The 14181-nt window shown below is 43.2% G+C and overlaps 1 protein-coding gene across 1 annotated transcript; it reads left to right on the top strand.

The window, feature by feature from the left end:
* The first annotated feature begins 6844 nt into the window (after positions 1 to 6844).
* Positions 6845 to 12711, top strand: LOC138793837 (elongation factor 1-alpha, oocyte form). The gene is made up of 7 exons (XM_069972542.1): positions 6845 to 7039; positions 7123 to 7302; positions 9316 to 9612; positions 10967 to 11117; positions 11602 to 11858; positions 11936 to 12170; positions 12523 to 12711. Exons 1-7 carry the CDS (start codon positions 6896 to 6898, stop codon positions 12642 to 12644), a joined length of 1386 nt encoding a protein of 461 aa, XP_069828643.1. The 5' UTR covers positions 6845 to 6895; the 3' UTR covers positions 12645 to 12711.
* The last annotated feature ends 1470 nt before the right edge of the window (positions 12712 to 14181 follow it).

The following is a 14181-nucleotide window of genomic DNA, read 5'->3' as shown; positions in this document are numbered from 1 at the left end:
CGATTCGATCGATAATCGTTCCGTGTAATAGGGCACTTAGTTGTGAATTCTTTTCCTTTTGCTTCTGTATGTTAAAATAAAAAATTAAAAAATATGCTGTCTCTTAGTCAAACTTGCACGCTTGTAGTCTAGAAGGCCAATCGTTTCATAGTGTATAGCTTATTCACCTGTCTCTTCTGATAAAACCCATCTGTTATATGCCGTCCACAGACTCCAGCAAATGAAATCTCAGTGAGTACATTTTTATCATTCCGCTGCGTTTGGTGGGCCCAAGTCTCAGTAAACCTGTTTTACGCTTGTCAGGCCCAAGGCGGAGTAGACACCTTGAATATTTCACCCAAGGGCCTGCATGCACCTGGAGCCGGTGGATAATGGCCGTATATGCTGATTAGCCATAATTCTATTCACTGCTGATTTCAGTGGGGTGTCACTTATGTAGGCATGTTTTAGCATGAACAGACAACATTTCTATGGACAAAAGAAAAGAATCATAAAGATTACAAGTGATAGAAGAGACCAGAACTCAGATACTAATGTGAACTCATTACAAACATTTGCCGTGAACTGTAAAGGGCTGAGCAATCTGCCTGGTTTTTTTTTCTGCTTGTCTCTCCTCAGAAAGCTGTATGCATTCTGGGAAATTCTCATACCCTGTAACTCCAACCTTGTTGCCCAGCCATTACAATTTAACCCTTGTTTTTTTCCTTTATTTTTAATATTTTCTAATTATATACAAACAGATACGCAGCATAGAGTTTCCGATATTACATCATATCAGGTAAAATAAAGTACAATGTATAACAAAAAGGTGTGGTTACAGCTTGGACACGTACACAATTTCGGTAGCAATTTGACCCTTGTTAAAGTCTCTGAGATCCTTATGTTTGCAAATGTTTCCTTCTTCCATCACATCAACTTCAGAAACTGACTGATCACTTACCACCTTAAGGCTATGTTCACACTACGTAAAACTACGGCCGTCGTTCTTGCCGCAGAACTACGGCTGTAGTTTTGCGGGGTGGGACATAGCTTTATTTTTAATGGGATCCCAGCCGGAGCGTACACACATCGTATACGCTCCGGCCGGGATCCCGTGCGGCGCCGGAAAAAACTGACATGTCCAGCCGCTCGCTTCACTGTGGGCTATGGGAAGCTCTGATGCGGGCGATCCCATACCCCGTGCCATAGATTAGATCTACCCTCCAGTCTCCCAACCTTTTGGAACAAAACACCTAGGATTGTTTAACATACAGGAAATGTGATGCGGGAGACTAAATCTAGTCATAATCTCAGATAGGAATAGTCATTTTTTGCCCTTGGTATTAATCAGGGTCCCGGCTTGGCTAATACCCTTGCTTTTCCACAAAGAGGCCCACCCAGGGTCACATTCCCAAGGGGACTCTGGATATCCAAAGAGTCTGTGAGGAATGAAAGGTGGAATCTGATTGGTTGCTAGGGGCAACTGAGCCAGTTTCACTTTACACCATGTTTGATAAATCTCCCCTAGGCCTAGATGCTTATATCTGTCTTTCTTTGTACACACTATTTCAGAGTTTTAAAGATCAGCCATGACAATTAACTTTTTCTGGGAATGACGTTCTATAGACTTTTTAAATTATTCCTGAAACTGGGGTAGTTTTGTTTTTAATGGGATTATTCCAAGATTAAACGTTATCACGGATCTACAGGATGGATCCTAAGTAACTAATCAGCAGGGGTTCAATCACTGGGATCAGTACTGATCATTAGAACAGCGCTTCTCCATTTACTCAATATGGGACTTCCAAATGGTACGTTTACACAGAAAGATTATCTGACAAAGATTTGAAGCCAAAACCAGGAACGGATTATAAACAAAGATCAGGTCAAAAGGAAAGCCTGAGATTTCTCTTCTTTTCAAATCTATTCCTGGATTTGGCTTCAAATCTTTGGCAGATAATCTTTCTGTGTAAACGCACCATAACATAGCTGAGTACTATGTTTGGAACTTAATTAGAGGGTTATTAGGGCCCTTTTACACAGAAAGATTATCTGACAGATTATCTGCCAAAGATTTGAAGCCAAAACCAGGAACAGACTATAAACAGAGATCAGGTCATACATGAAAGCCTGAGATTTCTTCTCTTTTCAAATCCAGTCCTGGCTTTGGCTTCAAATCTTTGGCAGATAATCTGTCAGATAATCTTTCTGTGTAAAAGGGCCCTTAGAGTGGTAGCCAAGCACACTGCTCTCAAGGCACCTCCATTCTTGTGATCAGCGGTCAAACCGTTCAGATTATAACCATCAATCTTGTATAACCCTTTAAAATAACCCTGTAAAATTTAGGGATTTAAAGGGATACTTTAGCAAAAAATTATTTCAAATCAACTTGTGTCAAAAAGTTATTTAATCTACTCCTATTTAAAAATCTCAAGTCTTCCCATACTTATCAGCTGCTGTATGCCCTGCAGGAAGTGATGTTTTGTTTCCATTCTGACAAAACATTCTCTGCTGCCACCTCTGTCCATGTCAGGAACTGTCCAGAGCAGGAAAGATTTTCTAAAGGGTTCTGGACAGTATCTGACATGGACAGAGGTGGCAGCAGAGAGCACTGTGTCATACTGGAAAGAATACACTATATCCTGCAGGACATACAGCAGCTGATAAGTGCTGGGAGATTTGAGATTTTTTCATAGAAGTAAATGACAAATCTATATAACTTTCGGACACCAGTTGATATGAAAGAAAAAGATTTTTAAAGAACTTTTAAATTTCCCTTTAAAAGGTAAAGGAATTCCACAGCTCCAGGTATCTCTCACTGTATCATAAATACACTGCAATAATATTAAAGTGTAACTATCATTTGTAAAAACGTCTGACATCTCATAGTGACATGTCAGAAGTGTGAACAGCCGATCACTTGAATGAAGGGGCAGAAGCGCTCAGCAGCTGCTGCGGACGGATTAGGGATGGTCCGAACCTGCCGAGGTTCGGGTTCGTACGAACCTGAACTCTCGGCAATGATTCCCGCTGTCTGCCCGCTCTGTGGAGAGGGTGGATACAGCCGGAGGACCGCCTGGAAAACTGGGATACAGCCATAGCCATAGGCTGTATCCCAGTTTTCCAGGTGGTCCTCCGGCTGTATTCACCCTCTCCACGGAGGTGGAAGACAGCGGGAATCTGAAGCCGATAGTTCAGGTCCGGACCATCCCTAGCATGGATATAAATAATGGTATTTCTATTTAAGTCCGTTTACAAGTTATCCTTTATCATCAGTTTTTTCACTAAGCGTGCACAAAAGATGAGAGAAACCAGGAAGGGATAAAAACTGATATGTAAGAGGATGGACAAAAGTCAGTTTCTAAAGCCAAAATGCAAACGGACCATTAAAAACGCTAACATTTTGGAATCATTTTGTGCTTAGCTGTTCATTTATTATTGACGGATGTGCTGATGAATGAGACAAACGCAGATGTGAACCTAGCCTAGGACTACATTCACATTAGCGTTTGACCATCCGGCTCCATTCCATCAACCTTTTACGGTTTAAAAAAAAAAAAAGACAGAACACGAACAGAAAGTGCACTTCCGTTTTTTTTACATTATAGTCAAAGAGGTCGGATCTGAACAGAAGGTATTTCCTTTTAATTCCTGCTCCCCGCTCCGTGACGGGGGAACGTCAGGGAGCTTGGATCTCAGAACCAGAACCAGGCCGGAGCGTAAATAGGTAAAGTATTCACCGGGCCGCGTTGGATTAAAGGGGTTATCCAGCGCTACAAAAACATGGCCACTTTTCCCCCTACTCTTGTCTCTAGTTCAGGTGCGGTTTGCAATTAAGCTCCATTTACTTCAATGGAACTGAGTTTCAAAACCCTACCCAAGCTGGAGACAACAGTAGGGGGAAAGTGGCCATGTTTTTGTAGCGCTGGATAACCCCTTTAAGGGGAACGGGGCTTTACATACTTACAGTGGAATGAAAAATCTGCCGCGAGTATGTAAACCCATAAAAATCACAGGACATGGGATCGCTGCACCGTGAAATCCACTGCGATCCTGTATGTGTCAAACTGGCCTTAGGCTATGTTCACTTTATTGAAAAGAACGGCCGTTGTTACAAAATAACAGCAATTATTTGCCATTAAATTGCAGCCATCCACTCAATTTCAACAATGTGTGAACAGATCCTTTCTGTGTTGTTCTATGTCATTGCCCATAGACTTCAATGCGATTTTTCCTTTAAAGCTAGGGCCGTTGTTTATACATTGTGGGAGCATTGCCTCAATAAGCAGAGAGTAAGCAAGAGGGCATCTTTCTCTAAAACAGGAATATTTGTGCTATCTAAAAAAAAAACGCTTTTTATTTCTTTCACCTAAAAGTCCCATAACTTTGTGAAGTTCTTTCACCTTTGGTCCCATGACTTTGTGAAGTTAGCGCTGGTCTTTTCAAGGAGTTTAGCAATTTTTTATTTTTTACCTTTCCTAAAACAGGAATAGCCAGTGAGTATTTACCGTAGCCCACCCTGCCCATTGTATACACAACTTGTGGAGCAACTATTGTTTGTTGTATTGCAAATCCAGGATCATTTGCATTAGATAACAGGATGGCTTTGTATAGTCTTTTCACATGGATATTGTAATTGTGATTATAGAAACATCACCTGTAGGTGTCTCATCGGGTGGTGGATGGACTGGCAGATCAGGGCACAATGGGGACGTTCTCAGAGGCGTCTCACCCTTTGTCTGGGCTCATTCTCACATCATGTCAGAATTTCAGTTTGTCAAATGCCACAAATTACCAAATGTATAGATTTCAGCAGAGATCAATGATATATATATATATATATATATATATATATATATATATATATATATATATATATATAGTGATATGTAATACCTATGAATAACGTCAGTGACTAACGGCCAGGGAACGGTTCTAATTATACAATGGGATAACTGCATGGTGCTATGGTCCTATTACATTTTTTACATGTGAAATGTCCCAACTTAAAAACATATATTTCTGATTCCCATTCTGACTGCTGTAACAATTTTTGTTTGGAAAAAGACTGACCAAAAAACTGAGCAAAATACAGTGTGAACATAGCCGAAAGGTAACCATTTAAAAACAAATATGTTAAATGGAATTCAAAAGCGCAGTGTGAACCCAACCTGAGATTCACGTGATTGACGTCCGGCACGGGAAACTGCATGCCAAAAAGTAACGCATGTGGTTACACTGCATGGTATACAGCCGTATAATATAGCCACTGCAATGCACAATAAAAAAAAAGTTGTTTTTTTGTGCCATAAAACCTCCTTGGGTCTGGTACGCTGGACTTCACAGTTCACAGTACGTTTTTGCAATTAGTTTCTTTTTTCATCCATTTTTGAAAAAAACTGATGCGTTCGTGTGCATGCGTTTTAATCCGTTAGAAAAAGATTGGATCAAACCTTATCCTTTTTTGTAACGTATACAAAAATAAGGCCAGCTGCGTTTTTGTTTACAGGCGTTTTTTGCGTTTTAATCTGTGTTTTTTTTTATAAAGTAAGTCAATGGAAAAACGGATCAAAACGGATGCATACAAATACACCTGTTTTTCCATCAGTTTTTTTGCAAAAATAGATGAAAAAAAAAAAACGGATTACAAAAACGTAGTGTGAACCTAGCCTTAGATCGCCACAAACTCTGATTGTAATCTAATAGTCCTTTTATGGTCCATTTACATTAAGTGATCAATCGCCCATTCAATCGTTTAAAGATTTTGAAGCAACAATTTTTTTTTTTTTATAACAATTAGCATTTAAACGAATAAACCGTTAGAAAAATCTTTATTGTGATCGTTTTTAAGATCGCTTAAGCCCATCTGACACATAGGGTGAATCAGTGAAAGTCTGTTTACACAAAGTGATCTGTGAATTTCGACCAACGACGATTTGAGAACATGTTGAAAGACCAAAATGAACGATTTCTCGCACGTCGCTGTGTTTACACGAGCCGATTATCGCTCGAATGCGATTGTTATTGAGGAAATTCGAACGATAATCGTTCCGTGTAAACGCACCATTAGACGGAGTAATAAATTGCTTAATCGATCTTTTAACTATTTCAATGACCTTGGATGAGCAGATAAATCACTGCAAAATCTTGTTTTTTCCATCGTTTGATCATCGTTCAACTGATTGTTTTTGCTTTTACACAATACAAAGAGACCGTTTAGTCAAAGCAATCGAAAAAATATCAGCGAACGACCAGCGATGATTTATGGACCTGTTGAAAGACCGCGATTACCGATTTCTCACTCGCCATTCGATCCTTAGCTCCATTTACACCTGCAGATAATCACTTAAGTTTGATTGCTATCGAGATTTCAACGATTCTCGCTCCGTCTAAAACTACAACTCCCATCATGCCTGGACAGCCAAAGCTTTAGCTTTGGCTGTCCAGGCATGGTGGGAGTTGTAGTTTTGCAACAGCTGGAGAGCCAAGGTTCCCTACACCTGGTCTCAGTTAGATTGTAAGGTGTCTGAATACTATAGCCATAGGAGATCTCCCAGGTTGTGACATAGGACCGCATAGGAAATAAAGGAACCCCCAGACCTGCAGGGATATACGACATACTGATATATCCTGGGACCACTCGTGACGTCACACATACCGGGTAATATCCCAATGTACAGACTCTACAACAGGTAACACACGTGAACCCTCCGCTGCACCTGATTACTGGGCGGGGCCAGCCACTTTCCGCTCTACACCTCATCCAATCACAGAGCGCTCCCTCCCGAGCACTAGGCTCCCTATTGGTTGATCTCTCTTAGCCCCGCCTCGCTTCAGACCTTTAAATCCTTGCTGCCGCCGCATCCCGTTCTCTACCTCTCCGTCTGCTCGGGATTACTACTACTACTCCTCCACAATGGGAAAAGAGAAGATCCACATTAACATCGTGGTCATCGGCCATGTCGACTCCGGGAAGTCCACCACCACCGGCCACCTGATCTATAAGTGCGGCGGCATCGATAAGAGAACCATCGAGAAGTTCGAGAAAGAAGCGGCGGAGGTGAGTATGCTACTGAGGAGCCCCGGCTGCTGCCCCTGTGTTCACACCTGTGCGGCTTTAGTAATGTTAGTTTTGTGTTACAGATGGGCAAAGGCTCCTTTAAATACGCCTGGGTTCTGGACAAGCTGAAGGCTGAGAGGGAGCGGGGCATCACCATTGATATTTCCCTGTGGAAGTTTGAGACCGGCAAGTACTACATCACCATCATTGATGCTCCCGGGCATCGTGACTTCATCAAGAACATGATCACCGGGACCTCCCAGGTAAGTACAGCAGCAGGGCCTGGGGCGCTTCCCATGGGGGGAGCCATATTGTGTAGGTGTGACTGTGGATAGCTATCTGCTGGGGGGGAGGGGGTCTGACATGTTCTGACCTGTGACCTGCCTGGGGCTAGTAGGGGTAATAATAACTCACTTGCCCTGATCAGTGGCCATTTTGATGGTACAAAGACCCCTATAACCAGTCATTCTACCATGTTCCATTGCATTGTGGGAGTGGGGTAGGTGAGTATGACACTTTACACCATGTAACCCTTTGAAGGCTGCTGCATCTAGTTCATATAACATAAAATACAGCCCATGATGCCCTGATCCCAATGCATATGGTGGCAACACACTGCAGGCTGTAGATTTGAATGGGGTAGGACAGGCCTTGTAATTCTCCTGTACCTGTAATTTGCTCTCACCTGGTGTGAGGCCTTGGTCAGTAATATATACTTATATAATGCAGCCTATGTAAGAATCAGTGTGACATAAGCCATATATATCAATGGGAGCGGTGGTTAGCCTGAATATCCTGCAGGGTGTGGAGTTCATGTACTCCTGATTTCCTTAGTGCTATCCTGAAGCGTGACTTCCAATTGTGGTGCTGAGACGTTACTGGTATAAGATATTGTATTCCTGTTATAGTGGTAGCAGTAACTTGTGTAGTTCTTGTATATGTGGGATTTTGTCAGGGGGTATGCATGGGTGCGGCGTTTTCTAGGAATGCTGTGTGACCTGTTCAGGGATGGGGGTTGTGAGCTGTCATCTACCGTCACTGGCCTCTGTGCAATCTGCCTCCAGCGTTAAGGGTATCGCTTTTCATTGTCATGCGGCTTGTGACTTCTATAGGCCAATAAGGCTATTTGGACGCTCGGTGGATTCGGTGACAACGAATTATTGTTAAAATTGTCACTTATTATAGTTGTCCGAGATCACAATTGCCTAAGTGTGCATAGTCTCACTGCCTATATAGCTACGTAGCCATGTAAGTAGTTGGGGATGTCTTCTTCTAGCTGGTGTGCTCCTTTAATGAGAACTAGGCAGGGGGTGGAGGGAACACAAATCAAGCTATACTTGCCCGTCCTGGTGTCACTTATACAGGCAAGTATAACACGATCATCCCACCACTCCTGGCCTCCTGTAAAATTTGCCTGGAGTTCCCCTTTAAAGGGAACGGTCTGCTTGAAAAGTCCCAAACTGTTTACATGGCTACAGAGGCAGTGAGATTATCCATACCTGGATTGTAGTCGTCTGAGGCTAACTTGCTCCTTTAAGGGTCTGTTCACACGTACAGACTCGCTGCGTAGAACTTGCACAGAACTCGCATGAAATAGCTGCGTTTTATGTGGTGTTGAACTTGCCTGTGAAAATCGCACCAAACACGCAGCGGGAATACACATACATTGGCTTGATAGCGATCAGTATTGCTGTGGATTTATGTGCGAGAAACTCTCAGCGATAAATACGCAGCGAGTCTGTACGTGTGAACAGACCTTTAAGATGAGGAAAAGTTATAAAGGTGTTCCAGAAAAACTTTCCCCTAACCACAGCATAGGGAAAAATCGCAGGGGTCCAATATTGCAAACAACCCCCCCCCCCCACCCCGCCCTCTGTATTATGAATAGAGCCGTAGGTACAGCATGTGGTGGCGGCTCTATTCATTCCTGTGGAGTCAGAGGCAAGTATGCCAGGTGAATGCTGTACTTGGCTGTTTGTTAGCTCCATAGGAATGAATAGAGCTGCAGGCCATGTGCTGCACCCGCAGCTCTAGTCATAATACAGACATCAGCAGGGGTTAAAGGTCTTCCCTGCCCTGCCAAATCTACTTCTCCCCTATCCTGTGGATAGGGTTGAAGTTCATTTTTCTTGAAATTCTCCTTAAGAGTATCAGAGAAACTGCTTGGGGTGCAGTTAAGTAGTAAATTATTCCTGCCCTTTACCCATCTTTGCCACTGTACTTGTGCTCTGACAATGTGTAGCGTGCTGTCTGACAATAACCCATTTTCTCGGCAGGCGGACTGTGCTGTACTTATTGTGGCTGCTGGTGTCGGCGAGTTTGAAGCTGGAATTTCAAAGAACGGCCAAACCCGTGAGCATGCCCTCCTTGCCTTCACGTTGGGAGTGAAACAGCTCATCATTGGGGTGAACAAGATGGATTCCACCGAGCCTCCTTACAATGAGAAGAGGTTTGAAGAAATAACTAAGGAAGTTAGCGCCTACATTAAGAAGATTGGCTACAACCCCAAATCGGTGGCTTATGTGCCAATTTCTGGCTGGCATGGGGACAACATGCTGGAACCTAGCAGCAAGGTAAGTACGTTAATGCTTATTACCAAGTGTAAGTCGGTGCTGAATATGGCTATTGGCATTGCAGTGAGGGACAGCACTCAGACAGCAGCTGAAGAACTTGACACAAGGGCAAACAAGCAGTGAGACACTGGTCCATAGACTCCCTGGTCCATAGACTGATCAGTCATGGTCTGAACACTTGGACCCACACCAATAACCCCTTACATGGCTGACATAAGTTTTGTGACAGCGGCCATTCTAAGAATACCAGGTGACTTCTCAGAATAAGCCGCTGTGTACATGAAGATTAGCACTTTATCTGGCCATGACTTCTTGGACCTTTTGCAGATGTCTGCTCCAAGATTAAGCTGTACTTTCCAGTTCTCCCAGTGCTGGTGGACAGAGCTTATAATCTATGGTGCCTGCAAGAGAAGGTCTGGCTCTTCTGTCTTGTGGCACCACAGAAGTCATTAGGGCTCATGCACATTGAGCAAAAGTGGCAGATTTTTGAGCGGACTCTGCTCTAAAATCTGCCTGTTTAAACTGAGCAAAGCACTTTTCCATTGTTTTCAATGGTCTTTGCGCAGCACAATTTCAGTCTGTAAACTTCAATCAAGTCCGCTTTCCGCCCAAAGTGAAATGTTACTACTTTGGGCAGATTCCGCTAGAAGAATCCTATAGAAGTCAATGGGTCCTGAATTTCGCTTCCATTCTGCTAGATTTCAGCTCCTATTCTGCCTCGATCGCTCGGTGTCCATGAGCCCTATAGCTGTAGTGCAGCCTCAATGCTGTAAAAAGCCATGGGATAAGATCTTGTGGAGTGGTCTGTCAAATAGCCAACTGGGTTATAACATTTAGGGAGGGTGTCCCCTAAAAACTGACTAGAGGGGTTTACCTACAACCAGTAACACCCAGTTTGTTACAAGAGCAAAACGATAGGAGATCCATAAGTTTTCATAAGAGTGCATGTATTACAGGCCAGATCAGCCAAACTACTCTCCAGCAATGCCATCTAGCAGCAGTATTACAGGAATCTGTCAGCTGTAACTTGCAATATAAGCTGCAGACAGGGTTATATAGCTGTTGGCACAAGGAGAAACATGGTACCTTTTACATATCCAGCTGTGCTCCCAGGGTTGTAAGTCAGGGGCATTTAAGGTGTACAAAGGTTATTCCTCTCCTCCATACCTGACCCTGTGGGGGACACATTCCAGCTCATCGCTATTCAGCAGCTTGGGGAAATCAACTTGCTACATTCTGTAAGCACAGCTGCATTTGAGGTACAATGTCTCCTTGTATTAAAGCTGACAAATTCCCTTTAAGACTATACAACCCTGCCTAGGATAACAGTGGTATATGGTCCCCTTGTGTTTAGATGCCCTGGTTCAAAGGCTGGAAGATTGAAAGGAAAGAAGGAAATGCCAGTGGAACTACCCTTCTAGAAGCTCTGGATTCCATTATTCCTCCGGCCCGTCCAACAAGCAAACCTCTGCGTCTCCCTCTGCAGGATGTCTACAAGATTGGAGGTAAGCTAAGAACTCAGGCTATCTACTAGACTTGATGCTTAGGGCTGCAGCCCTAAGCATCAACAGTCTCTATCTCTGGGTAGTATAAAGTAGTGACAGAAGCTGAACAGAATGATGTATCGCTTTGATCTGGGCAGCTGATCAGAGATCCTTCTGAATAACATGGACAATAGTCATCTGCATTATGTGCATGAGCCCAGTAGTCCTGGATATTCATGAGCAGCAGAACTCCACCCACTAACTGCTGATTGGCAGTTATCTATCCATGCTGTGTATAGGTGATCACCTGTCAGCAGCTTGAGGGAGGAGTGTGTCAAGAATCCTATTCTCCTGCATATTGGAACAGCTGAACAGAATGTCAGTAATACACCATCTGTTTAGCATTTGTCTCTAGTTTATGCTGCCCTCATTTAAGGTGGAATAAACCTAGTTAGACTCCCTTTAAGATGCGATTAAGCAATATGATTGGTATGTTGTATTGCAGGAATTGGAACAGTACCCGTGGGAAGAGTTGAGACTGGAATCTTGAAGCCGGGAATGGTGGTGACATTTGCCCCTGGAAACTTATCAACAGAAGTAAAGTCTGTAGAAATGCATCATGAAGCTTTACAAGAGGCCGTACCTGGGGACAACGTGGGCTTTAACGTTAAGAATATATCTGTTAAAGACGTCAGGAGGGGCAATGTTGCAGGTGATAGCAAGAACGACCCACCAATGGAGGCCGGCAGCTTCACTGCTCAGGTAAATACATTGTACTGTGTTCACACACCTGTCCATCTATGCAAGAAATGCAGGTCCTAAGCTTTCTCTATCTACAGGTTATCATCCTCAATCACCCAGGCCAGATAAGTGCTGGCTATGCCCCAGTGCTGGACTGTCACACTGCCCATATAGCTTGTAAGTTTGCAGAGCTGAAGGAGAAGATTGATCGTCGATCAGGCAAGATAATGGAGTCTAACCCCAAACACTTGAAGTCTGGGGATGCTGCTATTGTGGACATGATCCCTGGGAAACCAATGTGTGTGGAAACCTTCAACGAATATGCTCCTCTTGGTAAGAAATGGATAAAGTCTTGTAACCAAGATGCTTTGTCTTTGACTATGTAAGGGGCCCCCCCATATGCTACGGGACAGTGAGTTGAACCCACTGATCTTGGTGATACTGACTATATACAGGAGCCTGATGGGGTAGAGGAAAATGAAGCATGTTGGGTTGTCCATTCAATCCTTATGAGAAGCTAGTAGCATGTGGCTCCCCATATAGAAAAATAGTGTGATTGGTGGTGAGGGGCATCATAGATGAACTATGTATTTGTATGATTAAATAAGGGTTCTGTTGGATTGTTTATGGGTTAATACTGGATTTTTTTACCGGTTTACTAACACAGGTTTCCCCTACTTTTCAGGTCGGTTTGCTGTCCGTGACATGAGGCAGACGGTGGCTGTTGGTGTCATTAAAGCCGTAGAGAAGAAGGCGGGAGGCAGTGCGAAGGTGACCAAATCTGCACTTAAAGCTGGCAAGAAATGATGTCTTCCATTCCGAGAAAATAACTTATTTTTTGCTGAAACATTGTTTAATAAAAAGTGCAAGTTTACCTCATCTTTCATCAGTCATTGTCAGACACCAACAATAACTAGGTGTCATGGTGGCACCACTAGGGTTCACTAGATTATCTTTAGGCTACTCTTACAAGAGCAGCTCAATGAATATACAACCTTGTAGGTGAAGGGGTTGTCGGGCAATGAAACAAAGCAGCAAAACCACATCCAAACTGAGGTCAAGAGTTATGTGGTTTCTGAGCCTAAATAACCCCTTTAACCCAAGTTCTTACCAAGTCCTGCTTAGTCTGAATGGCTGAGGCCATTACAGGTTTGCCTTACAGCACTTGGCCTATTCATGAGACAATCAGGAGCTTGGCTATGACATCGCCCGGAGCAGGAGTCTGTTGCTTGCAGACTCTGCTGCTATAGCTAAGAATGGGTGAGCCCAGTCCTAGCAGTTAACACTTCACACACAAGGCAGTTGCTGCTGACTTCCCAGCATGTCAAAGTGGTACTCTGGTGAAAATCTTCCTATCAAATGGTTTCAGAAAGTTATATATTTGTAACTTTATTTAAAAATCAAGTCTTCAAGTACTTAGTTGCTGTATGTCCTGCAGGAAATGGTTTTTCTTTTCAGTCAGTGCAATCTGCTGTCCAGAGCAGTAGCAAATGCCCATAGAAAACCTTTCCTGCTCTGGACAGTTCCTGCCAGGTGGCAGCAGAGGGCACTGTCAGATTCAAAGAGAACATGTCCTGCAATACATACAGCAGGTAAGTATGGGAAGACTTGAGACTTTAATAGAAGTAAATTACAGGTATAACTTTCTGAAACTTTTTTTTTTTTTTTTTTTCTTTTTGCTGGAGTACCCTTCAAAGGATATGACAAGGTGAAGTGGCCATTGGCAATTGCTGTGTGCCAAAGGTTGTAATGCCAAACAAACTCCAAGGGCTGCCATAAGCTATGCCAGGGGTGTATTCTCATTTACACTGTCCATTATCCCCTGTGGTTTTCAGTACAAGTCCATGTGCTCTACTAAATTGGGGGCTACATAACAGTTCAGAAAATGGTATAGCTACAGGCTCTAGTAATCTAAGTCATTGCCTTGAGAGTTTATGTAGTCCCCTTGGTGAGTCTCTGCTCCCTTTTTTGAGGTAAGGTCCCTTCTAGGGGAGACTCTTGCTCAAGTCAAAGGTTAACCAATAGCAGCACACAACAAAAGGTTATGTGGTAGTACAAGGTTTATTAGACGTACAGTTATAAGAAACCTTGTCAGATTACCAGTGTGCTCCATTGAAGTAAATGGGAAATTGCACATCAACTAAATGTCCATCTTTAGTTGATTACATCTATTGACAAGTAACTTGCCAGGTGTTTGGGTTCAGCCAAACTTGCATGCTTGATAAGTGATTTTCAGTGGCTGGAGAAGCTAGATGCAGCTCTGGAAAACGTGGATACAACTATAGCAACTTTGTCTCAGTTTTCTATGAATCCCCATAGAAAAACCTCTGCTGATCAGGACAGT

Source organism: Dendropsophus ebraccatus, chromosome 5 (assembly GCF_027789765.1).
Source record: "Dendropsophus ebraccatus isolate aDenEbr1 chromosome 5, aDenEbr1.pat, whole genome shotgun sequence".
NCBI lineage: Eukaryota > Metazoa > Chordata > Amphibia > Anura > Hylidae > Dendropsophus > Dendropsophus ebraccatus.
Note: the sequence above shows the minus strand (reverse complement) of the source record. Positions and strands in the feature narration are given on the sequence as shown.

Bases quoted from the DNA above. Each gene is read 5' to 3' on its own strand.
- LOC138793837 (XM_069972542.1), top strand. From the start codon at position 6,896: ATGGGAAAAGAGAAGATCCACATTAACATCGTGGTCATCGGCCATGTC. The intron at 7,303-9,315 runs GTAAGTACAGCA...TTTTCTCGGCAG, and splicing joins TGATCACCGGGACCTCCCAG to GCGGACTGTGCTGTACTTAT. The intron at 11,118-11,601 runs GTAAGCTAAGAA...GTTGTATTGCAG, and splicing joins GGATGTCTACAAGATTGGAG to GAATTGGAACAGTACCCGTG.